The 24,226-nt window shown below is 58.9% G+C and overlaps 10 protein-coding genes across 10 annotated transcripts; 8 read left to right on the top strand and 2 right to left on the bottom strand.

The window, feature by feature from the left end:
• Positions 1-29: 29 nt before the first annotated feature.
• CH63R_01586 (Mixed-linked glucanase) lies at positions 30-635 on the top strand (the record flags this gene model as incomplete). The annotated part of the gene is made up of 1 exon (XM_018296561.1): positions 30-635. One exon carries the CDS (start codon positions 30-32, stop codon positions 633-635), a length of 606 nt encoding a protein of 201 aa, XP_018164923.1.
• A 2,938-nt stretch (positions 636-3,573) lies between these two features.
• On the top strand, positions 3,574-4,806 carry CH63R_01585 (Zinc-binding dehydrogenase; the record flags this gene model as incomplete). The annotated part of the gene is made up of 3 exons (XM_018296560.1): positions 3,574-3,754; positions 3,872-4,485; positions 4,555-4,806. The coding sequence occupies 3 exons, from the start codon at positions 3,574-3,576 to the stop codon at positions 4,804-4,806; spliced, it is 1,047 nt and encodes a 348-aa protein (XP_018164922.1).
• Positions 4,807-5,886: 1,080 nt separating this feature from the next.
• On the top strand, positions 5,887-6,804 carry CH63R_01584 (uncharacterized protein; the record flags this gene model as incomplete). Its single annotated transcript, XM_018296559.1, has 1 exon — positions 5,887-6,804. The coding sequence occupies one exon, from the start codon at positions 5,887-5,889 to the stop codon at positions 6,802-6,804; it is 918 nt and encodes a 305-aa protein (XP_018164921.1).
• Positions 6,805-7,074: 270 nt separating this feature from the next.
• CH63R_01583 (NADH:flavin oxidoreductase/NADH oxidase) lies at positions 7,075-8,242 on the bottom strand (the record flags this gene model as incomplete). Its single annotated transcript, XM_018296558.1, has 2 exons — positions 7,075-8,051; positions 8,122-8,242. 2 exons carry the CDS (start codon positions 8,240-8,242, stop codon positions 7,075-7,077), a joined length of 1,098 nt encoding a protein of 365 aa, XP_018164920.1.
• Positions 8,243-9,137: 895 nt separating this feature from the next.
• On the top strand, positions 9,138-11,059 carry CH63R_01582 (Major facilitator superfamily transporter; the record flags this gene model as incomplete). Its single annotated transcript, XM_018296557.1, has 2 exons — positions 9,138-9,762; positions 9,897-11,059. The coding sequence occupies 2 exons, from the start codon at positions 9,138-9,140 to the stop codon at positions 11,057-11,059; spliced, it is 1,788 nt and encodes a 595-aa protein (XP_018164919.1).
• Positions 11,060-12,124: 1,065 nt separating this feature from the next.
• CH63R_01581 (Polysaccharide deacetylase) lies at positions 12,125-13,194 on the top strand (the record flags this gene model as incomplete). The annotated part of the gene is made up of 2 exons (XM_018296556.1): positions 12,125-12,259; positions 12,340-13,194. 2 exons carry the CDS (start codon positions 12,125-12,127, stop codon positions 13,192-13,194), a joined length of 990 nt encoding a protein of 329 aa, XP_018164918.1.
• Positions 13,195-13,811: 617 nt separating this feature from the next.
• On the bottom strand, positions 13,812-15,383 carry CH63R_01580 (fungal specific transcription factor domain-containing protein; the record flags this gene model as incomplete). The annotated part of the gene is made up of 3 exons (XM_018296555.1): positions 13,812-14,583; positions 14,661-14,998; positions 15,261-15,383. 3 exons carry the CDS (start codon positions 15,381-15,383, stop codon positions 13,812-13,814), a joined length of 1,233 nt encoding a protein of 410 aa, XP_018164917.1.
• A 2,096-nt stretch (positions 15,384-17,479) lies between these two features.
• On the top strand, positions 17,480-19,638 carry CH63R_01579 (NCS1 nucleoside transporter; the record flags this gene model as incomplete). The annotated part of the gene is made up of 5 exons (XM_018296554.1): positions 17,480-17,743; positions 17,817-17,902; positions 17,957-18,242; positions 18,414-19,094; positions 19,177-19,638. The coding sequence occupies 5 exons, from the start codon at positions 17,480-17,482 to the stop codon at positions 19,636-19,638; spliced, it is 1,779 nt and encodes a 592-aa protein (XP_018164916.1).
• Positions 19,639-20,583: 945 nt separating this feature from the next.
• CH63R_01578 (amidase) lies at positions 20,584-22,135 on the top strand (the record flags this gene model as incomplete). The annotated part of the gene is made up of 4 exons (XM_018296553.1): positions 20,584-20,839; positions 20,901-21,002; positions 21,080-21,876; positions 21,968-22,135. 4 exons carry the CDS (start codon positions 20,584-20,586, stop codon positions 22,133-22,135), a joined length of 1,323 nt encoding a protein of 440 aa, XP_018164915.1.
• Positions 22,136-23,268: 1,133 nt separating this feature from the next.
• CH63R_01577 (uncharacterized protein) lies at positions 23,269-24,096 on the top strand (the record flags this gene model as incomplete). The annotated part of the gene is made up of 1 exon (XM_018296552.1): positions 23,269-24,096. One exon carries the CDS (start codon positions 23,269-23,271, stop codon positions 24,094-24,096), a length of 828 nt encoding a protein of 275 aa, XP_018164914.1.
• Between the last annotated feature and the right edge of the window lie 130 nt (positions 24,097-24,226).

The following is a 24,226-nucleotide window of genomic DNA, read 5'->3' as shown; positions in this document are numbered from 1 at the left end:
GCGGCGGTGCGGTCTACCTCAGCGTCAACATGAGAACGTCCTCATCAACGCACGTCGTTGCATTATCATGCGCGGCTCTTGCTCGCCTCGCCGGAGGCATCACCATTGTCCCCGGAAGCACCACTGGACCTTTCGTCTTTAGTAACCTGACCACATCATCAGCGACCGCCTTGCCAGCGCCGAGCTCGACCACTACGCCGAGCACACTGCCGTCGGGCATAAACCTGCCCGACCCCAACATTTACGTTTTACGCGGCTGCTTAGGGTCTCCGTCTGGCTACCCATCCTTCAACCTGGTCGGCGTAGACCCAGAAATGACCGTGCAGAGATGCGTATCGCTCGCCCAAGGGAGGCGATACGCGGGTGTATACAACGAGGAAGTCCCAAAATTGCACATCTGCTGCCCCAGGTCATCATACGTCAGAGACGGCCCGTGGTCAGGCCCGAGCAACCAGGAGCACGGTTTCGCTGCCGAAGCGCCGGCCGCAGCGGGCTCGGGACTGCCCGAGAACAAGCCAACTCAGTCACGACCTGGTACCGTGGTCGTGGCCGGCTCGCGGGGCTGGAAAGACGACATTGCAGTCACTCATTCAGCGGCTGTTGTCGTGGCTCTCGCCGTCCACTTTCTTCTTTAATCAATTTTGGACTTGGACCCGCACCTGCTGGTAGTTGATGACTGCTGTTTACACACAAGATGTGTGAAAGACATCTTAAGCGTTCCCTAGTCCTATTTCAATAATTCCAGTTACAATAATCTACCAGTTTCTGGTTTCTACTTCTATTAGTAGATACTAATATGGAACAACTGTAAGTTGAAAGCAAAAGGTAGGTCCTTTACTGCTTTGTTACTCTATATACTTACAGTTCTATTATAAGAATGCCTAACAGTACCGTAGTAAGTGGTCGAGGAAGGTAACAGCAGGTAAGAGCATTAAGGAGGTCCAAGGCTGGTAGAAATAAGTCTAAAATAGAGTCTTAGAATTCTAATAGTAACTTCTGCCTTTTAAGAACCAGAGTTCATAAGGACTGGATTTGTAGTTAAGTTGGTGACGATTAGTGAATACCTAGTGATCACTGTTGTATGTTTTCTGCTTGTGTTTTACATCGTTTATAGTGACGGAGATTTAGCGAAACCATTCAAGCTGATGGAAACCGACGTCGATCGGCGTATTTTGGACTTGGGCTGCGAGATGAATGAGTCTTGCTGTCTTTATGCAAGCGTGAACACCCAACGATTTCCAAGGAAGGTCCTATTCGGCATCATCTCCGACCTTTTTCTTCCAAGGAAGAACCTGGTGACATGGGATACTCCCTTTTTGACTTCCTAAGTGAGTTTTGCAGCTAGGAGAGTTGATGCTCAAGGAATTAAAACAGTTTGTTAAAGTCAAGGAGAGACTGACAAAATGCGACGGCTTGAGACGTTTAAAAGGAAACAAAAAGAGTACAAGTTTGACGTGTGGGCAAGCAAGGTGGACAAGAAATAACGAACACCATTTCGGGGTATTCTTACGCCGATCATAGCAGCGCGCAACTCTTTGGTGTTTTTTTTTTGTGAAAAATGGCTGTCTGTATGTACTCTGCCCCTAGCTACAAATCCCCTCGGTGTGCCGGTAACTCCGGTCCCACCTTTCGGTAAGAGAGCGGCGAGGACGGTGAGCTGGCTGCAGCTCGGCTGGCGGGGGGACGAGGTGCGTTCTGAAGCGAGCTTAGCAGCAATGTCGCGCTGACAAACATATGCACGTCTGGCGGATCTGGAAATGCATAGAAGGAAGGGAAGCCAGCCGGCCGAGCTGCAGGGCCGGACGGGCCGGATTAGGAGCTTCGGCCGTCGGTGAAGGGCCTAAAGAAGGTAACCAGAAAATCAAGAGACTAATCGAGCCTCGGCATAGGGGGAGGAGGGGTGGTGGCACACGGCGGGGTTCATTACGAGTAGTACACATACATCCAAGTACTTGCGTGCGTATATGCTCTTTCGGGTACACATACTGAAAGTCGGAGTCTGGGACTCGCATACGCAAAGTGTACTTGTAGTGTTAGTTCGCGTACACCAATGATAGACACAAACGGCCGTGGATTGCAACTCTACCTCGTACATGGTAAGAATCTCTGGAGCCTCGCGTTTCACAACTGCATTTCTAATCCCGACGTGGGAACGGCACTGCGCATCCATGGCCCGCCGCCAACCCGCCTCCGAGCCCACCACGACCCTCCTTTCCCCTCCCCCTTCAGAATGGAACGTGGAACGGGCGAAAAGATGTCAAACGGTCAAGGGCCCCAGCACTTTGTGTCCGTCCCCCGTTGCCCCGTTGCCCCATTCCCGCATACCGCTTCGCTTCGCCTCGCTTCCAGCCGATCAAGGGGACCTTGAGAGCTGCCAATGCCCAATGCCGGCCGGCCGGCTCTGCAGCGGTTGAGAGAGAGGGCGAAAGAGAGAGGGCGAAAGAGAGGAGGAAGGGATAGATGGGTGCTTTGAGACTGAGAGCAACGCCGCAGGCCGACAGGAACGACACGACGCGCCAGGCCGACTGCGTCTTGTAATGCAGCAATAAAGTACTCTGTACTCTGTCTGCACAGAGTACATTTTCGTCTTCACTGCGCACACTACTCATCATACCTCGGCATGTCGTCATGATCGAGGAACCAGCCCCGCCGCGGGAACGAGACGAGACGCAGCAACCCGATGCTAGCGACCTGTCATCAGCCCATCACCCATTCGGTCTCCCATCCAATCCCCTCCCTCGCCTCTGTCTCTCTGCGCGTACTCTGTACATGCAATCCAGTCAGCCCCTTTCCCCCCGGCCCCGAGTCCCTCCTCACACAAACGGGTCAGACTAATAGAGACTCGCCCGGCTCCATGAAACCCTCCGACTCCATTGCCATTCGGGCTGTCTCTCCGGGGAAACCGGCCGCTACGACGGAAGGCCGCCCGCCCCCTTTGTCTGCTGCAACCCGCCTGGAAGAGACGCGAGAGAGAGGACGGTTTACCAGTTTGTTTTGACGAGAGAAAAAGCCTCCAGGCCTCATCCCTACTAGCCTGTGCCCCGTGCGCCGGAGAAGATTCCTCGATCGTTCGTTGAGTCTCGGAGCTCGTGCGGGCCATTGTCCCTCTTGGTCGCGCTGCTCCGGCGCGGGGCATGAAGTCATGACTTGGGCAAAAGGCAAAACGAAAAAAAAAGTAACGAAAGCCAAGAGCAAGGAAGAAAATAAAAAAAAAAGGGTTGAGGAGGGGGAATTTTGTGGTGCGGGACAGGCAGTTCGCGGTCATCAAGCTCGGAGGGGTAAAGTAATCCGTCCCTTATACGACAAGAGGAACGGAGGCAGACAGCCGATCTGACTCTTGGATATAGAGCTTGACTGACTACTAATAAAGCCCTCCTCCCTCTGCTCCCCTCCCAAGATAGAATTGAATAGCTTGTTGATTGTTGAAGATCTGTCCCTGGATATCGTAGTATTACTACCTGTTACGTCCACCCACCACCCACCTCCTCGATATATTTATAAACATCAACCCTCCCATCTCACTTTGATATCCCCCCCCCCCCCCCTTACCCCCCAACGCACAAACTACACAAGATGGCGCAACAGAACCTCTCCATTGTCCTCGCCGAGCGTCCCACGGCCGAGATCATCCCCGGCCAGACTTTCAAGTCGGAGCAGAAGCCCATCCCCAAGGCTGAGGACCTCAAGGATGGCCAGATCCTCATCGAGAACTGGTACCTCTCGCTCGACCCCGCCATGCGCGGATGGTTGAACGGTATGTCCTCTTCGGCCTCTTTCCTCCACCCCCCCCCCCCCCTTACCTGTTGATGTTTTACGACACGTTTAAAAGGAACAGACGACTGACGACTCCCCCTTTTCCCCCCAAATAAAGACCGCCGCTCCTACATCCCTCCCGTCCAGATCGGCGAAGTCATGCGCGGCGCCACCGTCGGCCGCGTGCTCGCGTCCAAGTCGCCCAAGGCCAAGGAGGGCGACGTGCTGCCGACGTTCGGCGGCTGGTCCGAGTACAGCGTCGTCGACGACGCGCGCGTCGAGCCCGTCTCGTCGTTCCCCAACGTCTCGCAGCCGGTCGACTACCTCTCGGGCATCGGCATGACGGCGCTGACGGCCTACTTCGGCATGCTGCGCGTCGGCGACCCGCAGCCCGGCGAGACCGTCGTCGTCTCGGGCGCGGCGGGCGCCACGGGCAGCGTGGCGGGCCAGATCGCCAAGCTCAAGGGCGCGCGCGTCGTCGGCCTCGCCGGGTCCGACGACAAGTGCCGCTGGCTGACGGAGGAGCTCGGCTTCGACGTCGCGCTCAACTACAAGGACCCGGAGTTCCGCCAAAAGTTCAAGGAGGCGACGCCCGACTTCATCAACGTCTACTTTGACAACGTCGGCGGCGAGATCCTCGACCTGGCCCTCGCCCGCGCCAAGGAGTTCTCGCGCTTCGTCATGTGCGGCGGCATCAGCCAGTACAACTCGGCCACGCCCCAGGGACCCAAGGTAAGTCGCCCTGCCTCGCCCCGGCGGGTTATTCCCGTCACATTCTTTTATCCGACTAACACGCGGCAGAACTACGCCAACATCATCACGATGCGCATCAAGATGCAGGGCTTCATCGTCTTCGACTACGCCAAGGAGTACGCGCAGGCGCGCAAGGAGCTCGCGCAGTGGCTCGACGAGGGCAAGATCAAGCGCAAGGAGACCATCGTCAAGGGCGGCCTCAAGGCGGCGGAGCAGGCGCTCGTCGACCTGTACAAGGGCATCAACACGGGCAAGCTGATTGTCGAGATCAAGAACCCCAAGGACGCGGCCAAGCTGTGAGTGAGTGAGGAGGATGACGATGATGTTTGTTGGGATGGATACTGGCGAATGACTTGATGACACTGTATAATTATTTTTGATAATGACTTCCCCAAGTTGGCGCAGATGCAGAAAGCAGGTGCATGCCAATGGAATACAACAAAAACAATAACAATAACAACAACTAAAACAAGAAGAAACATGATGCTCGATTTGATGAACAGAGGGAGGTGACCGCTTTAACCGTGATACCGTCATATCGCTGCACCCTTGCACCGAAACATCTGTTTAATCGACAAACCCCCGATATGCGTCTATCGGTTTGACTCCACTCCCCGCCATCGCCAATCTGCCCCAAGCTCCCTCCTCCCCCTCCTCTTCACCCTTCAAGTGCATTTCAATTTCCATTTCTCTCTTGTCCACCAAACAAACCAGGAACACCCATCCTCGACAAGCTGTTTTCCTCCCGCGTTGCCTCGGCCACGCACAGCTTCAAACAAGCAGATCCCTGGAGTTCCTCCCCCCCGAGTCTCTCCCGTTTGCGACAGAGGGCTGCAAATCGACATGGCAAACCGAGTTGTTGGTCTTTGAGCTGCAGGCCACTAGATTGATTTCCCATCGACGCGCGCGCCTTTCTCGGAGGGCGGAAAGCGGAGGCCGCAGAGCAAAATCCTGGCATCACGAATCTGCATGCAGCCTTCTTCTCACGGGATATTCTCTCTGAACTTCTCTCGACGGTAACGCCGCGAAGAGCTCTCTCTATCTTCAGGCCTGGCGACGGAAACAGTTGACGGTTGCGACGAAAGTCCACATTCCTGTCTGTTCCACTGCACAGGCAACCCACCGCAACGAACTGAGACAACCCCCCCGCCGCGCTCAACGATTTTCACCAGCCCGGGCCCGAGAATTCACCCAGCCTCGAGCCCGAGGGCCATGAGATAGATGCTCGAATCCTAGGTACAATCGTTCGAAGCAATAACAGTCAAGCACCACGGTCCCATTTGCACGAAGCATCATCTCGTAAAACACCCGGTGATCCCGCCACAAGACGCCGAGCTATCCATCGTACCAAGACCGAATCTTCTACCCAGCACACCAGCCATGGCTCTATCACCAGAGGAGGTCGCGCACCTTCACCGACAAGCGAAGCGCCGAGCCGAGCGAGCCGCCGCCGAGATGTCGTTCCGCGACGTCAGTTCGGAAGAATACCTCAAGAAGCTTCGGGCCAAGAGACGCCCAGGGAGGCGCTTCGAGGTGCAGGACATACCCGCCGCGGTCGAGATCGGCGAAGAACCGCTGCCACCATCGCAACCCCAGTTCAGGCGTCCCATGGGCCCTGAACGGCAACGGACGCACACCCGCACGCAATCCGCCGGTGCCGCGACGACACCAGGGCCACAGCAACGTACGGCGTCAACGCCCGTCGGTCGCAAGGCCACGCTCGGGGGTCCCATAGCCAGGAACACGTCGGCGATGCCTCATGTGCCGTCTCAGAGGTACTCGAGTCAGCATTCGTCAAGCCAACCGGATCTTCTCATGCGAGCCATGCAGCGGCAATCGGCCTCGACACCAGGTCCGACCGTGATCTCCAAGACACCAAGGGCATCATCAAAACCGCAGCCTCCGCGGCCTCGATCAAGCCTGAGCATCTTCTATTCTCGAAAGTCGGTCCGCCGAGTGGCATCCGTTGCCTCGCTGCCCTCCAAGGCGGTCGATCAAGACAAGAGCTCCACGCATCGTCAGGCCGGCCACATCCGCAGCAAATCCGTCCATGTCACGGCCGTCCCGTCGGAGACCCTAGCGCGGCCCGGCACCCTTTCGAAACGAGGCTCGCTCCGGATGCTCAAAGACAAGATTAGGAGGGTTGCCAGCTCTTTCGAACTGCGATCCGCGAGGAGCGAGGACACGAGACTCGACGGCGACGACGGCCTGAAAAGCCGCTCCAGTAGAAGCCTTCTCTTACGACCGTCACGCAAGCTCGGCTCCCAGCCACGCCTGGGCACTGTTGGCGAGGAGTGAATGAGAATCAGCCCGTAACGACATCCCTTACTCATACGCGTGGCTTGCATCCCACGGAGATTCACCCGGATAGCCCTTTTTTCTGTGCACAGCGTCGGAAGAGGAGGCATACTATATGACTGACGGGGCGATGAGACACGACCACTGTTTTCTGGATGACAGGATCTCGTGATGTTATCTGTGTTTGACGTTTCATTATCTAGGCGAAGATACCCTGTTTTCTACTTTCCCATCCTGGCATTTTTGCAATTCAAATCCTCTTGACACAACCTACGCCGACTGGAATTGGGGGGAGAATGGGTAGTCTATATACCCAGTCGGCAGCTTGGGCGTGTAAAAGTATGTCCGCTCGTACTTATCCAACTCGATATCCTCCTTGATGCGGAATACGAGGTCTGGGTTCGAGATGAAGTACCGGCCGAACACGATAGCCACATGATACTTCTTGTACGTGTCGTCGGCGGCCGTCCTCGCCGACGCGGCCGTGAAGCCGCCGGCGAGCAGGACGGGACTCGCGTTGTCCCAAAGCTCGACCAGCCACCGCACCGTCCGCTGTCCGCCGCAATCCGTGTCGTCGTTTCCGCTAATTCGGGCCTCGATGAGATGGAGGTACGCCAGGCCCAGGGGTCTCAGCTGCTGGACCAGATACCTGAAGGTCGGGTCCGGATCGTCCATGAGCATGCCCTGGAAGTCGCTGTAGGGGCTCAGACGGACGGCGGTCCTGTGAGCCCCGACGGCGTCGACGACGGCCTTGGTCACCTCCAAGTGGAATCGCGCCCGCTTCTCGATGCTGCCGCCCCAGGCGTCGGTCCGCTTGTTGCAGGTATCCTGGAGGAACTGGTCCGGGAGATAGCCGTTGGCGCCGTGGATCTCGACGCCGTCAAAGCCGGCCTCGATGGCATTGCGGGCAGCCGCCGCGTAGTCCTCGACGGTGGCTAGGATGTCGGCCTCGGTCAGCTCGACGGGCGTGGGCGTGTCGTCGGCAATGGGCACCGCGCTCGACGACTCGAGGGACAGGCCCAGGGACTCGAGCACGTCGACCCTGCCACCGCGGCCGAGATGCCACAGTTGGCAGTAGATGAAAGACCCCTTCTCGTGGACGGCGTCCGTCACCTCTCTCCAGCCTGCGATGTGGGCGTCGCTCCATATGCCGGGCACGTTCCGGCGGCCGGCGGCGCGGTGCGAGATCAGGGTCCCTTCGGACACGAGCAGGGTGCCCGGCACGCAGCCCCTCTGCGCGTAGTACTCTTTTTATCATCGGACCGTCAGAAAACGAGCTGCAGGTGAAATTGTCTCATAGTGCTTCTTCACACTCACCCTTCATCATCTGCGTCGGCGTCCATTCGTCGTCGGCACGGTATCGCGTCAGAGGAGCCAAGGCCAGGCGGTTGGAGAGCTGGATCGAGCCGACCGTGAGGGGAGAGAAGAGTTTCGACATGGCGGTGAGAGGTTGGCGGTTCACGGCTCACGGCTCACGGCAGCCGGTTCAAGGGGTCACGAGACAAGTTCAAAATGAAGTAAAGCAGATGCAGGAGCAGAGTTGGAAAAGCCTCAAAAGAAGTCAAACCACCAAAGGAGCGTCATGTCGCCATCGTTGGTTGCAGCAATGCCGCAACGCTAGCGAGAGTAGTGATGAGTGAGTGTGGCCTAGTTCCTTGACACGCATGCCGATGTTTGCCGCGGCCTCGGATGGGTGTTTACTGCAGGTTATCATGAAAGTCATCATCACGACGGGCATCACAGCAGTCAGTAAGAAAGTCGACCTTGTTTGAGCCCAGCTAGTCAGGAAACGTTCCCCAAGAGAAAAGACTCGCACACCTGAACAACCCCCTCCCCTCTCCCACCCTCTTGAGATTTTCAGCTACGCCCGGCGCAAACCCGGTGGACATATGCGGATGCGTATCGGCACAAAATGTGCCGACAAAGAGACCGGAGGTGTGAGATCGGCGAAAACGGGCGCCAGTCTGGATTCCCTCCCCCCCCCCCCCCCCTCATGCCATGCCGACATACCCAGTGTGGATCGGTCTTGTAGGAGACCTTTCAGAGCCTTTCAAAGCCTTTCAGACACAGCCGTCGGATAGGTTCGAGGACTGTTGACGCAATGGATTGCCGTAAGCGGTTTGCCCGACACGTCTTCTTCGTAGAGAATATCCAAGATGGCCCCCGGGAAGATGACAGCCGGCGATTTCGGCACCGAACCCCTGCATGATGGGATCTAGATCGGGGGTCTCAACTCGTGGCTCGTCGCCTAACTACTACCTCTTGTTGAGATGCTTGACGGATGAAGACAGAGCTTCTCTCTTCCGTCCCGGTGACTTTTGAGGGTATATGCTATGCTAGATAGCAAGATGAAGGAAGACACGTCCATCATCCCCGACACGACGAGGGCGCAAACAGAACACCGGGTGCTGCATACGGATGCCGCATCGAGCGAAAATGAAGACGGCACACCACCACCACCACCATCATCATCACCGAGCCCGACCCCGGCGGCCCCTGGACAACAACAGCCAAAGGACGACAGCGATGCCGAGAGCGTCGGCGGCCAGCGGAACACCATGTCGCGGAAGCGCATGCTGCTCGCCTTCTCGGCCCTGTCCGTCTGCCTCTTCGTCTCCTTCATCGACCAGACGAGCGTCTCGACGGCGGTGCCGGCCATCGCGGGCGACCTCGACACGGGCACGGCCACGTCGTGGATCGGGACCTCGTTCCTCATCGCGTCGACGGCCTTCCAGCTCATCAACGGCCGCCTCTCGGACATCTTTGGCCGCAAGAACCTGCTCATGGTCTGCCTCGTGCTGATGGCCGTCGGCGACGTCCTCTGCGGCTTCTCCCGCACCAAGGAGCAGCTCTTTGCGTTCCGGGCCGTGGCGGGCATCGGCGGCGGCGGCATCAACAGCATCGTCATGATCATCGTGAGTGACATTACGACGCTGGAGAACCGAGGCAAATACCAAGGTAAGGAAGCCCCTGGGGATGAGAATACGCCCCCTTCTCACTTGACTGTGGAGAGAGAGAGAGAGAGAGAGAGAGAGAGACATCCATGATCGTGCTCAAACTTTGTGTCTAACAAACATCCCCATCCCCGACAGGCATCCTCGGAGCCGTCCTCGCCCTGGCCAACGGAGTCGGGCCCTTCGTCGGCGGCGCCGTCGTGCAGCAGTCGACCTGGCGCTGGGTCTTCTGGATGGTTCCCATCATCAGCGCCCCGGCCGCCGTCACCATCCTCTTCTGCCTGCCCCTCAAGCACCGGCCCGGCAACTACGCCGACAAGATCCGGAAGATCGACTACGGCGGCATCGCCCTGAACATGGCCTCGACGCTGCTGGTCCTGGTCCCGCTGTCCGGCGGCGGCGTGTCGTACCCGTGGTCCTCGCCCTTCGTCATCGGGGCCGTCGTCGGCGGCGGCGTCCTGGGCGTCCTCTTCGTGCTGTACGAGTGGAAGCTCGCGAAGCTGCCCATCATGCCCCTCCGCCTGTACCGGGCGCCGCACTGCAGCTGCCTCTACGGCCAGACGTTTCTCATGGGCCAGGCCTACTTCGGCAACCTGTTCTACCTGCCCATCTACTTCCAGTCCATCCTCCGCTTCTCGCCCCTCGCCGCCGGCGCCATGATCCTGCCCGTCATCATCACGACGTCGGTCCTGTCCATCCTCTCGGGCCAGTACATGCTGCGCGCCGGGCGGTACATGCCCTGCATCCTCGCCGGCTTCTTCCTGTGGACGCTCGGCAACGGCCTGACGGTGCTCTTCGGCCGCGGCACGGGGCTCGGGCCGCTCATCGGCATCCTTATCGTCGTCGGCGCCGGCATCGGGCTCACGCTGCAGCCGACGCTGGTGGGCATGTACGCCAACTCGCGCAGCGAGGACCGCGCCGTGACGACGGGCCTGCGCAACTTCATCCGCACCATCGGCGGCGCCTTCGGGCTCGTCGTCTCGGGCGTCATCCTCTCCAACACGCTGCGGCGGGACCTGCGCGGCAGGGACTTCGTCTCGGACGGCGTCGTCGCCGAGCTCACGTCCTCGACGTACACGCTGGGCGACAAGGGGTTCTCGGACGAGGAGCAGGCCGTGATCCTCGAGGCCTACATGAGGGGCCTGCATTACATCTTCATCTACTACGTCATCTGTTCCGGGCTGAGTCTGGTCTTGACGCTCGGGGTGGGCAACACGAGTCTCAAGGCGAAGAAGCCGGCGCAGGGCCCGGAGACGGTGGTGAGGGACACGTCGGGCAGAGACGAAAAGGTGGAGGGATGAGGCTTTGTTTGGGTCACATGTGATAGATTATTCTTCAAGAAACGGGTAACGACCCTCGCATGGAAAGGCAGCATTCGGCAGGTTTTTAGCAATCGTGGCGTTTTTGGGTCTGAGCTGGGAATCATCATCACCGCCTTCACACGATAGAGAAGAGTTGCGTATCACGAGGAAAGATCAACACTATCATATCGCACGTCTCTTGCGTGACAACTGACAAGATTCAGAGAAAAGGGTTTGGCAGGACGACACACGCAGGGCCTCGAGAGAACCACAGAACCCGTTTGCCGCGGACAACGAGACCTCCCTTTTGATCCTGCAACTCAATCGCCGGTCCCCATGTCCCGATTCAGACGAGAGATAGTCCCGCGTCCTGGGCATTACATCAACCTGCATCCCCGCCACGGGAGCTGCCCTTGTGTTATCAAACGGGCTCTCCAGCTACATCCGCAGCCGTTGTCGATTACTCCACACACGCTCTCTTGTCTACGTAATATCTCACTTGATCAACTCCACGCCACCTCCAACATACCTCCAACAACGCATATCGATCCCGCGTCTTGTCAATGCCTTATCAAGATGGATCGTGGAGGGGAGGGAGCCCTGTTTGGCAGGATCCCCGGGATGTGCTCCAACGGTTCGTTTATTCCCGATGCGCGCAAGAACTGTCCCCCCCCCCCCCCCCCTGGACGCCTCCAAGGGCATGCATCCCATCCCTGCACCGAGATGCGGGTGATATGATAACGAGCTGTGAGCTGCAAGCTACCAACAACTGGCGATAACGGAGTGCTCCAGGGTCGGAGGGAGGTACAGCTCAAGATAGTCGCGATGATGCGGGACGCACAGCTGGACGGCGGAGATGGGCCGACGCTGGACACAACCTTTGTGTGCCTATTTCTATCTGTACGTCGGGATGATTCTCACATGTGGTGCTGCCGTCTGGATCTCAATGCAAATAGTTCTTTCTAGTGCCCTCATCGTTTGATTTCATCATAGTCGCTTTAACACACCCAGTTGAACCGTCACGAACTCGCCGCTCCATAATCGTAGCATTACAGCATCGCCACCATGCCTGAAGCGTACCACGCCCACCCGGACTACGGCTACGACCGCGACTTCAAGGGGTACGGCGAAGGGGGCATCGCCTGCCCGTGGCCCAACGATGCCAAAATCGCCGTCTCGTTTGTTATTAACTATGAAGAGGTATGATTCTCTCTCTCTCTTTCTCTCCCCACCCACCTATCTGTACGTATGTATGCTCCAGTAAAATTGACTTCCCCCAGGGCGGCGAACGCTCCGTCCTCGCCGGCGACGGCGTGTCCGAGACGAACCTGCGCGAGAACCCCATGGGCCCGGCCAAGACCAACGAGCGCAACTACAACGTCGAGTCCGAGTACGAGTACGGGTCGCGGGCGGGCTTCTGGCGCCTCTTCCGCCTCTTCAACTCGCGGCGCATGAAGTTCACCCTCTACGCCGTCGCGCAGGCCGTCGAGCAGCAGCCCGAGGTCGCCGCGCGGTGCGTCGAGGAAGGGCACGACGTGGCCTCGCACGCCTACCGCTGGATCGACTACCACGACGTGCCCGTCGAGGCCGAGAAGGAGTACATCCGCAAGTGCGTCGCCTCGCTCAAGTCGCTGACGGGCTACGCGCCGCGCGGGTGGTACTACGGGCGCAACTCGCCGCACTCGCGCACGCTGGTGCCGCAGGTCTACGAGGAGCTGGGCGAGCAGCTCGTCTGGGCGAGCGACACGTACGCCGACGACGTGCCGTACTGGATCGACCTGCCGCTCGAGCGGGACCGCGAGGACCCCAAGGGCTGCCTGATGGTGCCCTACAGCTACGACTGCAACGACTTCAAGTTCCACACGGCCGGCTCCGGCTTCCGCGACCCCATGGGCTTCTACACGCACCTGAAGAACGCCTTTGACGTGCTGTACGAGGAGGGGCAGGAGGGCACGCCCAAGATGATGACCATCGGCCTGCACTGCCGCATCGTCGGGCGGCCGGGGCGGCTGGGCGCGTTGCGGGACTTTGTGGACTACATCGCGCAGAAGGAGGGCGTCTGGGTCGCGACGAGGACCGAGATCGCCGAGGCGTTCAAGGCCAAGTATCCGTACAAGAAGGGGCAGTTGGCGTGAGGCGGTAAATGAATTGGATTGATGGATGGGCTGAGTTACGAGTACAACGTAGTTAGATAATGTCTCTTTTCCCACTTATATCCATCGTCCCAATCCCCAGCGTGAGCTCATGACAAGCTTACAACTTGACAAGCTGTACACTTTCTGCCAGTCCATACGTTGGCAGATTTCAAGTTTCTAGAGTGTAGATAATCCGTGTATGCACTCTGCACGCCTGAAGATAAAAAGAAGCTCTTAAAAGAGTTGCAAAAAGATGATCAGTGGGAGGCTTGAACTCCCGGCCTTGGCATTACTTGACATTCCAGGTGGAATATTAGTACCACGCTCTAACCAACTGAGCTAACCGACCAATGGTGATGACTAATCAGCTGATGATGACCGCTGGTGAAAGCCAGCTTATCAATACCTCACCAATTTGCTTTGGAATAATCAAGAGTTGAAATTGCTGGAGTATCAGACCATTCCGTAACAACCAGTGTCAGTCCAGGCGCGTAATGAACTAACAAACACTTGATCTGTTGATCACTTTACAAGTAGTTTCTACCGTCGTCCACCCTATTTGCAAATACTAAGAAAGCCTGGTCTAGCTCATCCAACAAAGTTGGCTACAACTTGTTTCAACGCAGCCCTTCCAACCCGCCAAAGTCCCAGTCAGAATCCATCGTTTCGGGGATACCGCCCTGGCCGAAGTCTGACGAGAATCCAGGGTCCTGCGCAGCCACGGCCCATGGTCCTGTAACGGGTCCCCCGGCGCCCACCACTTGTCCCGGGGCAAGGTCACTTTGGACCATCTCGTTGAACATCCTCCAGCCCTGCCACCCGCCGGGCGCCTCTTCGTCAACCTCCATGAACGCCTCTTTAACGGCGTCGGAGACGGCGTCGCCGACTGCTTCCTCGGCTCCGCTTCCGCGTCTGCGGGCCCGGTCTTCCGGCGAACCCGCCGGGACCGTTACCGCGGGCGATCCAACCGGCTCCGCCGCGAAGTCGACCCTCAGCGGCCGCGGCCCCGGACCGTGCTCGGACACAGGGCTCACGATGGTCTTGAACAGGCTCCCGGAGAGCGCGTCGAAGATATCGCGGTACTTGACGGCGCCGGGCCACTTCTCGCCAAAGATGGTGAGGGACTGGGAGCACGCCCGCGTCGCCTCGAGCGCGTCGTACGAGAAGAGGGACCGGTCCCGCCACAGGCAGTAGACGAGCGTCAGCCCCGCCACGAAGCACGAGTGCAGCGCCGTCATGGTGTAGCTCAGCGTCTTCTGCTGGTTCAGCCGCTTGTACGCCGTGCACACGCACGCGGCGGACCGGGCCGTCGTGACGAATCGGGTGTCTGACGTGTCGAGCGTCGGGAGGAGGACGGTGAACAGCGACAGCACTGATTTGTGATACTGGCTGGTCACCCGCCTACTTTAGCATGCCTGTTCTTTCTGTATTCCTCGGGCGGGGGCTAAAGGATTTTTCCGACTTACAGGTTGAAGAAGTCTCTCGAGTCATGGTACGCGCTCTCGGGATCATACATCCACGTGATGGTTGCGGCGTCCTTGGGAGGGTGTGGGATGGCTCTCGCCCACCCGTCCAGCTCGGCCCGGATGGCTGACATCTTTGCGTCAAGTCTCTCCCTCTCCGCCGGCGAACACGCCGACACCTCTTTGTCGACGCGATACGCACACCGGTGGATTCTCGACTGGATCCTGCGCAGCTTGATGATGTGGATGAAGGGTTCCATGTTCGACCACGCCAGATCCTGACCCGAGGGCGGGGATCCGAGAGCCGTAAGGTCCCAGAACTCGACGCTGTCGCTGGGAAGCTGGGATTAGTTTCGTCAGCGTCACGGCCCCCCTCACACATCCCGGATGCTTGTGATGACTACGCACCTCGACATTGATGTCCCTATCAGCAATCGCAAAGGTCCGTCCGAGAACGACACTGGTCATACGATCCAGGCAGTAGCACGACCAAAAGGCTCGCCTCCTGATTTCGAGGTCACGGGGGCCGTGAAACGACGATGCTCTTACTGCTGGCTTCCTATGGAGGCCCAGCTCAATGCACAGCGTCACGGCGTATCGTACCTGGGACCAGGCCCCGGCGCCGTAAGGACTCCGTGTGCCATGGACGGCCAGCAGGAGGAGGAACTGAACCGTGGAAAGGCTGTGCTGCTCGAGGATGTAGTCCATCGGCTCGATGGCCGCCATGAGATGTTGCTGCGCGCGATTTTATCAGTCTGACTGCGCCAAGAGATTGCCTCCGGTCCATCCATCTTACCTGTGGATCTACGTCGCACGGCTTCTTCATCAGCTGTAAGAACCTTGCCGAGATGGCATACACCAGGTGCATGATGCTTCTCTGTTGGATTGAGAGGGATCCGTGGTCGTACTGCTGCTCGAAGAGCGTCGTGTACAGCTTGCGGTCCAGGATGGGCCAACGGGTGTGAAGCCGGTCAAAGAAGACATCGAAGAGCATCTTTGCCTCTGCAAAATACGGAAACTCCGATATCATCTCGTCCGGGTGCGACGACACCGAGGCCGTCTTCCTTGGCGGCGGCGGCGGAGGGCTTAGAACACCGGGCTGCGTCGCCGCCATGGCCTCGGACAAGGCCCTGCCCCCGGCTCCGTGGAAGATGGATGACTGGATCATACGCGCGATGGTCGCACCGGAGCTGGACCCGAGGTAGAACGGCTCCGGGGCGGTGTCCGTGGTGCCAGACGCGCAGAGCGACAGGTAAGCAACGCCGTCGACCAGCGAAGAGGGCTCATCCTCGGAGTACGATTCTCGCGATTCCCGCCGGGCGGCCTCCCCCGCTTCCGGCGCCGGCGTCTTCGCGGCGGAGGACGTTGCGAAGTGGTCCTCGGCGTAGTCCGGCATCCGGGCCTCGAGGAAGGCGATCCTCTCCTCGAGGGCGCTGATGTATCTTGAGCCGGTGTTAGCATGAACAGAATAACATCACTTTACAGGCATTGCGGATCACACGTCGCGCAGGCTTACAGCGACTTCCCGCCGGGATAGTGCGGTCTCAGGGCCCGTTCGTAGACACATTCGGAACCTGCCCTTTGGCACGATCTGCAACTCGGATGGGCGCCGTCACACTACCAAAAGTCAGCTGACGATATCTACATAGACCCCGCGTCCGCCGGGTGTCTACATACCCTCTGCTTCCTCCGCTTACAGCGCTTACAAGCCAAAGCAACTCGTGGCTTGCGGTTCGGCGGAGGTCCGGTGCGGGGACTGACGGGGCTCTCCGGGTGACCGTGAGAAGCCGACGTGGGAGCCGCCGGATTGCTCCGCGACGACTCGTCAAATATGCTCTCGGTCCGAAACTGTGCTGACATCGGAGCGGCGGTATTGAGTCAGGACGGTCAGTGATGGATGGGAACGTTAAAGCAGGGAGAATTCGAGCCGATGAGATTCACGGGGGGCGAGAAGATGGACACTGGCAGGGATCCTCCACACTTCGCTATCAAGCAAGTCATTCTAAGGACAGTCGAGGCTTCGGGGAGGGGGAGGAGGACACATGGTTGTGGGTGTGAGAGGATTCGAATCCCGGAAGTCACAGATAGGAGCCTTGTCTGGAGCCCCGGGCTCGGCAGATAGATGAATGCTGAACCGGGTCCGTGGTTATTCCCACGACTATCGCGGACATATCTCTGGAAGCCGGCTTGCTCTGCTTCAACATCGAACAGCTTCGCCTTGATTGGGACCTTTTCTGTTGACGGATCTGAGCCTCCCTGAGAGATGGAACAGTGAAGCAACCCGTTCTGCTTTCATCCAGCCCCTCTGATTTCGAGAAGACGCCAATGTCGGCAGTTTCTTGCCGACGATGTAGTCGTTACCAACTCGGGACAACCGCACGCCCATCACGCCCATAAGTCCAAAGACCGGACGCATTCTTATCTCGGTGGAGCATCCGGAAGCTAGACACCCCGGCTCCCCTCACCACCATGCCAAGAACCGCTCCGCATGTGCCATGACATATCCTTATCATCCGTCCCAGGAGGCATGCATCTCCAACAGATTCTCGCGTGGCGACGCAGCGCTACAGTGTCGGTTGGAAAGGCGCCGATGGGCTGTAGAGAGACAACAACGCCGGGCTTGCACCCGAGTCGTCTCTGATTATCCCCAGACGCCAGGGTTTTGATACGGGGAATATGACGACTACCGGCTTCAAAGGGGGGGAGTTGAAGAGGAAGAGATATGCCTTCCGTTTCCCAGTCTCATCTGAGTGATACCACGGTTCGTTTTGGTTTCCAGTACTGTTGGAAAACAAACCGAAAAAAAAACATCGACAGGAAACATGGCACGTATTCGCATGCCCACCAGAGCCGAGATGACGGCCCCGTTCCAGTCCAGAGCAGCCTTCAAAGAATGGGCCAAGGCCTCCGAGGCGCCCGAGGGACGGGCCCGGATCGGCGACTCGAGATGGTCCAACAAAGACCTCGAGCCGACGCCGCCGGAGCAGAGGACCTGGACGTGGTACAACCTGCCGCTGTACTGGTTCTCCAACATGTTTGGCACGACGGGGTGGAACGTCGCGTCCTCGCTGATTGCCGTCGGCCTGGTGAGTTGATCAGATCGTCTAGTTACTGCCCCTGTGTTGCTGTTGCTGCTAATCAACACCAAACACCCAATAGACCTGGCAACAAGCCTTCGTGTCGTGCGTGCTCGGCGCGCTCATCTCCGCCATCATCGTGACGGGCATGGCGAGACCTGGCGTCATGTACCATCTCGGCTAGTGAGTCGAGGCCCTCGTCGAGACAAACGGCTTGCTTAGGCTCATCATCGCTAATCATACTCCTCCTCCTCCTCCCAGCCCCGTCCTCGCGCGGTCGGTAATGGGCATGTACGGCTCGTACTTCTTCGTCTTCATCCGGGCCGTCGTCTGCATCATCTGGTACGGCATCCAGACGTACTACGGCGCGAACCTGCTCTCCGTGTGCTTCCGCTGCGTCTTCGGGAACAGCTGGAACAACTGGGCCAACGCGCTGCCCGCCGGCGCCGACGTGACGTCCAAGCAGCTGCTGGCCTTTTTTCTCCTCTGGCTGATTGAGTTTCCTTTTGTAAGTAAACACACGTTACACACACACACACACACACACACACACTCTCTCTCTCTCTCTCTCTCTCTCTCTCTCTCTCTCTCTCTCTCTCTCTCTCTCTCCATCTCTCTCCATCTCCCTCTTGTCCTATGATCGCAGACCAAAGAGAAGCAAGCTCACATCTCGTCCTAGACTTGGATACACCCAACCCACATCCACTACATCTTCACCATCAAGGGCATCGTCATGCCGTTCGCCTGCTTCGGCCTCTTCGGATGGTGCATGGCCCACGGGACCGGCATCTCCAACATCAACGCGGCTTCGGCGGCCGGCGCCGCCGCCGCCGCCAAGACGCCGGTCGGATGGGCCGTGATGAGCGGCGTCAACGTCATCATGGGCTCCCTCTCGCCCATGCTCGTCAACCAGCCCGACCTGGCGCGGTACTGCAAGCGGCCCCGGGACGCCGGCTGGCTCCAGGGCGCCTGCGTCTTTTTCGCCAAGATCCTCGTCTTCTTCCTCGGCCTGGCGTCGACCACGTCGCTGCAGGGCGCCTGGGGCGAGGCGTACTGGAACCTCTGGGACATGCTCGACGCCATCCTCGACCGGCACTGGACGGCCGCCGGGCGTACGGGCGTCTTCCTAGTCTCCCTCAGCTTCATCCTCAGCGTGCTGGCGACCAACTTCGGCGCCAACTCGCTGCCCTTCGGCGCCGACATGACGGGCCTGTTCCCCAAGTACCTGACGATCCGCCGGGGCCAGATCGTCTGCGCCGTCCTCGGCGTCGTCGTGCTGCCGTGGAAGCTGATCGCCAACGCGTCCGCGTTCCTGTCCTTCTTGGGGAGCTACAACATCTTCATGGCCCCCCTTTGCGCCGTGAGTGATTTCATGAGTGACTTCGGGGATCGTATGGTCTCGCCCCCCCTCCCTTACCAACGCTGACCTTTCCTTTCCGCAGATCATCATGTCGGATTACATCGTCGCCCGCAGAGGCAACATCCACGTCCCGTCGCTGTACAACGGCTCAAAAGACGGCCTGTACTGGTTCAAATCCGGCGTCAACTGGGTGGGTGTGTTCGCCTGGATCGGGGGCACGGCGATGGGGCTGCCCGGCCTCGTCGGCGAGTATCAGCCCCAGAGCGTCAGCCAGCCGGCCAAGTACATGTACATGATGGGCTGGGTGTTGACGTTCTTCACGTCGGCCATTCTGTACATCGCTCTCATCCAGTTCTTCAAGGTCAAGGTGTACCCTCCAGGGTATGAGAATGAGCCGATGGGTTATGAATGGCTGGCCAAGGAGGGCCGCGACGGCTTCTTTGAGGGAGAGAGGGAGGGAGAGATCTACGCGCCGCCGTCCCCGCGGATCGCGGACGGCGAGGAGATGCGTTTGGGGGAGAAGGGGCATAAGATGGAGGCTTGAGAGAGGACTTGTTTTTGGAGCGTGGGTTATGAGTGCACCAGTCAAGTCTGCATTGTACTCAGACAGAGTATACATTCGTTGAAATGGCACGTTGAACAAGTTGAATGTCGCCTTGTGAATGCATATCGTCAATTTCCGTCTACATCGGTGAACTCAACTGAATATAACCCAGTTTGAACCAGCTCAACTGAGCTCAACCCAGACCAACCGACTCAACTCAGCTCAAAGTCGCTATCCAAAGTCTCTGTGAAGGCCGTCAGTCAATTCAATGCAGTCCAGGGTTGCCCGCACCAACAAAAGACAAGTAATATGTTGCGTAATTCGGTGGATACGCCCTCGGCTCGCCATCCCCCTTCAAGCCGATGCTCTGCACCACCCCCAAAGAAGCCCCCCTCGGCGCAGACTTCCCGACAGCCTGTCCACGATACGATCACTGCCCCTTTCGAGACCAAGGGCGAGCCGGGCTCTGCGGGGAACCCGGGACGATAACGGCCTGCGGGGGGTTTGTTGGAGTAACTCCAAAGCTCCCGATGACCGTTGGAGGCGCGCCGGCATCGCCCTCCCTCTTTTTGGACCTTTGAACCTTTGAAATACCTAAGCCGGCTCGTTGCTCCCTATTCATGCATGACGCAAAACGCTTCTCCTAGCCATCGTTTCGTATTTCGCCCAGTTGTCTTTGGGCTACCTCCTCTCGTTGCTGCCCTTGAGTTCGGACGAACAGACCGAGTTTCGGCAACGTGCACTTGCAGACCGAAGTTGAAGTGGTGTAACGTTTACCGTCCACATACCCCTGCGTCTTCATCCCGAGCGAAGTGGATGCTGGTGTTTGTCCGGTCACCTCCCAGTCCGAAACCGCAACCCCGTCTCGTCTCTTATATCTAGGCTGTCCCTTGAACGCAGGAGGAACCTCATAAATCTCATCATATATTTTCAACCCTGTTCACAATGGCGACCGAACCGTACAGATTGTCGGCGACCCAAGCCTCGGCCAAGATCCGGGCCGGCGAGTTGACCGTCGAGGAATACGCCCGCTCCCTCCTCTCCCACATCGAGAAGAGAGACCCTGTCGTGAAGGCGTGGGAGTACCTCAACCCGGACCAGGTCATCGCGCGAGCAAAGGAGCTGGACGCGATCCCGCCAGAGAAGCGCGGCCCTCTGCACGGCGTGGCGATCGCCGTCAAGGACGTCATCTACACCAAGGGTGAGTGGTCTATCCTCTGTGATGATGAGCTTCCGGCATGTCACTCACTCCCGGTTTGCAGATATGCCCACCCAGCACGGCTCGCCCATCTACGCAGGAGACGCGCCAAAGGTCGATGCCGGATCCATCATCGTGCTTCGACAAGCCGGCGCCCTGCTCCTCGGTAGGTCCATATGTCCCGACTTACAAGACCGGGGAAGACGCCCCAGGGCTAAACGTCACCCTTCCTCTCTCCAACAGGCAAGACAACGACAACCGAGTTCGCCGCGACAGTTCACGGACCCAAGACGGTCAATCCGCACGGAACGACCCGGACGCCCGGCGGCTCGTCCTCGGGCTCGGGCGCCGCCGTCGCCGACTTCCAGGCCCCGATCGCCCTCGGCACCCAGACGGGCGGGAGCACCATCCGACCCGGCTCCTTCAACGGTATCTACGCGCTCAAGCCGACGTGGAACTCCATCAGCCGCGAGGGCCAGAAGATCTACTCGCTGATCCTCGACACCCTCGGCTTCTTCGCCCGCAGCGTCGAGGACCTGCAGCTCATGGCCGACGTGTTCGAGCTGCAGGACGACGAGCCCCCTCGGGCCGAGTTCCCCGTCAAGGGCGCCCGGTTCGCCCTCCTCAAGACCATGGTCTGGCCGCAGGCGGGGCCCGGGACGCAGTCGGCCATCGCCAAGGCGGCGGAGCTGCTCCGGGCGCACGGGGCCGAGGTCGAGGAGATCGAGCTCGCGGCCGACCTGCAGAATCTGCCCGAGTGGCACGCGACGGTGCTGCACAGCGACGGCAGGCCGACGTTCCTCCCGGACTACCGCGCGGCCCGGGGCCAGCTCCACGAGTTCCTGGCCTCGCACGTCGAGAACGCGAACAAGATCACCCGGAGGGCGCAGCTGGAGGCCTTTGACAACATCGCCGCTGCGCGGCCGAGGGTCGACCGGGTCCTGGGCGGGTACGACGCCGTGCTGGCGCCGAGCGTCGTCGACGAGGCGCCGGAGGGCATCGCGAGCACGGGGAGCGCGGCCTTTAACGGCCTCTGGACGGTCGGTTGAATTCTTTTTTCTTCTTTTTTTTTTTTCCTTTCTCCAAAAAGAAGTTTTCGCAACAAAGTTACTTGGGCTGACATGTTCACAGGCACTCCATGTTCCCGTTGTCAACGTCCCCGGGTTCCAGGGCCCCAACGGGATGCCTGTTGGCGTCTCGCTCATCGCGCCTCGGTACCATGACCGCCACCTCTTGACTGTTGCGAAGGCGGTCGGAGACATCTTTGAGGCCGAAGGAGGGTGGAAGTCGGCACTGTGATGTAAGGAATATGGAGACAAGAGCTGAGCTGGGTGGTTAAGCCGCGACATACTGCATAGATGAAGAGATGCCAGCATTGCCTCCTGTTCAAACCGAGGTCCCGCTGAGCGATACTGCAGGAAAATCCTGACATAGCAGATTGGTTACGGGCTCTCATGCTTCTTGAAGCTGTGTATGAGTCTGACGTGAGTGCCATGTTAACAAGAACATGAACCCGTCGATTCGGTAGAGAGGAATGAGGAACCTGGCTGCATACGGCTAGACCGAGGCCAAAGAGGCAGCCAACGGGGATGGATTCAACCAACAGCCGTAGATATTAGAGTCGTATCACTTGGGATTGCATGGCGCCATCTGCCTTAACCATCCATCCATGTCCATGTTGAATAATCAACAGTGCCCGACTGCCCCCCCCCCCCCCCCCCCCCCATCCCTTTCCCCCATGAATAGGCTTAGCATCTCGGCTGTCCGAGTCTCACTCACTCAATCCCTGTACGACCTTGAGAGAGACCGCCTTGGCCACGTACCTTGGTCCGAATCTCATTCACTCTCGAAAACCGCCCCGCGGCCCGGGACCGAGTCGTGCTTGAAAGCCATCCGTCCAGCCGTCCTCACAACACCACGATGCATCTCGCAAAACTCTTCACGACACGCCTCAGCCCTGCCGGTTAAATTACCTGGGAAAAGGGGAGGGGGCACCTGATTGCAGAGTGCTGAGTCTGGCATAGTCGCCGTGCTCCAACAGGGAACCATCGCTTGGCACTGCGCCCGAGGATCGGTCATTGTCCAATGAGGGTTATTTTGACAGGGATATATCAGAGCCTGGGCCTTGAGAGTCCAACCCTTCCCCCTCCCCCGGAGATAGAGGCCATTCGCCTCTGGTTGAAGCGTTCGACTGATACTACAGGGGGCCTGGGGGGACGGACGGTGTGCTGGCAATACATATGTAGGGGGCGTTGCCCATCAGCTGGGCGGCTGGCTGCCGACGTTGAGGTGTTGAGGTGTTGCTCTGTGCATATCCTTCCGGTTGACGGCAAGTCGCTTGTCGTCGTCGTCGTGCCACGTTCCCTCCAACAACTCTCAACCCTGTCAGACAGCATCTCTCGGCGAGCAAAGAAGACCAAGGGGGCGACGGAATGGACGAAGCGGATAACCGCCCGATTCGAGAGGGCCCGCCCCCGCCGCCCGTCCTCGACGACCCTCCTCCGCCGTACGTCAAGGAGGAAGAGCTTCCAAGCTACCCTTCGGCAAACCACCGCGAACCCGCGCCAGGCCCTCCGGTGCCGGCGCCGGCGCCGGTTCTGGTCCCCGCAGCCCCGTCCAGATTCCCGCCGGTTTTCAACGGCTACGCCATCGACTCGTGGAATTTTCATCTCGGCGCCTCGCTAAGCCAAAAGAGGTTCCGCCTCAGCGTCGTGAGCATATCTCTCCACACCGTGATCGTGTACCTCCACGACGGGCTCGACGCGAATGACGAGATCCTCGGCAAGCTAGTGAAGGAGGATTGCTCCAGCCAACACTACCACCACGTCATTTGGCTCCCCGCCGTCGAGGGCCTGCGCGCCGAGGAGGAAAAGATCCTGATGCACTACCTCCAGGAACCCAGGATGATGAACCGCGAACTGTACGAGCTCGTCGTCGACATCGGCGGGGTCGAGGAGAGGTTCCAGTGGAGGCCGTCGAAGGGCAAGGAGGTCAAGAGCGTCGGGAAGCACGCCATCGGCTGGAAGCTAGTGCGCATGGCGGCGCAGCAGGCCGGCGCCGGCGGGTGGCGCAAGAAGCGGAGCGAGGGCTTCTCGAGCCGCGGGGAGGAAGTGGTGGCCGTCCTCGCCCTCACCTTTTGCGAGACCAAGAAGTTCACGTTTCTCTTCCTCGGTTCGGGGCGTTCGGGGGCGCTCGGGGAGACCTGGCAGACGGCGGCGCTGCTCTCCGGGGTCTGGAGGTGGGCTATTTCGGGGTATTGATGTGGGCCAAGGGGCACCATGGCTTTTGTTACTATTATACCCTTTCGATTGTCGCAACACTGGTATATTCACAGCTTTGCTTTCTCCCACGTCTTCCAACCCTCTCTTGTTGTGTGCCGTCCCGAAGCCA

Source organism: Colletotrichum higginsianum, chromosome 1, assembly GCF_001672515.1.
Source record: "Colletotrichum higginsianum IMI 349063 chromosome 1, whole genome shotgun sequence".
Taxonomy (NCBI): Eukaryota; Fungi; Ascomycota; class Sordariomycetes; order Glomerellales; family Glomerellaceae; genus Colletotrichum; species Colletotrichum higginsianum.
Note: the sequence above shows the minus strand (reverse complement) of the source record. Positions and strands in the feature narration are given on the sequence as shown.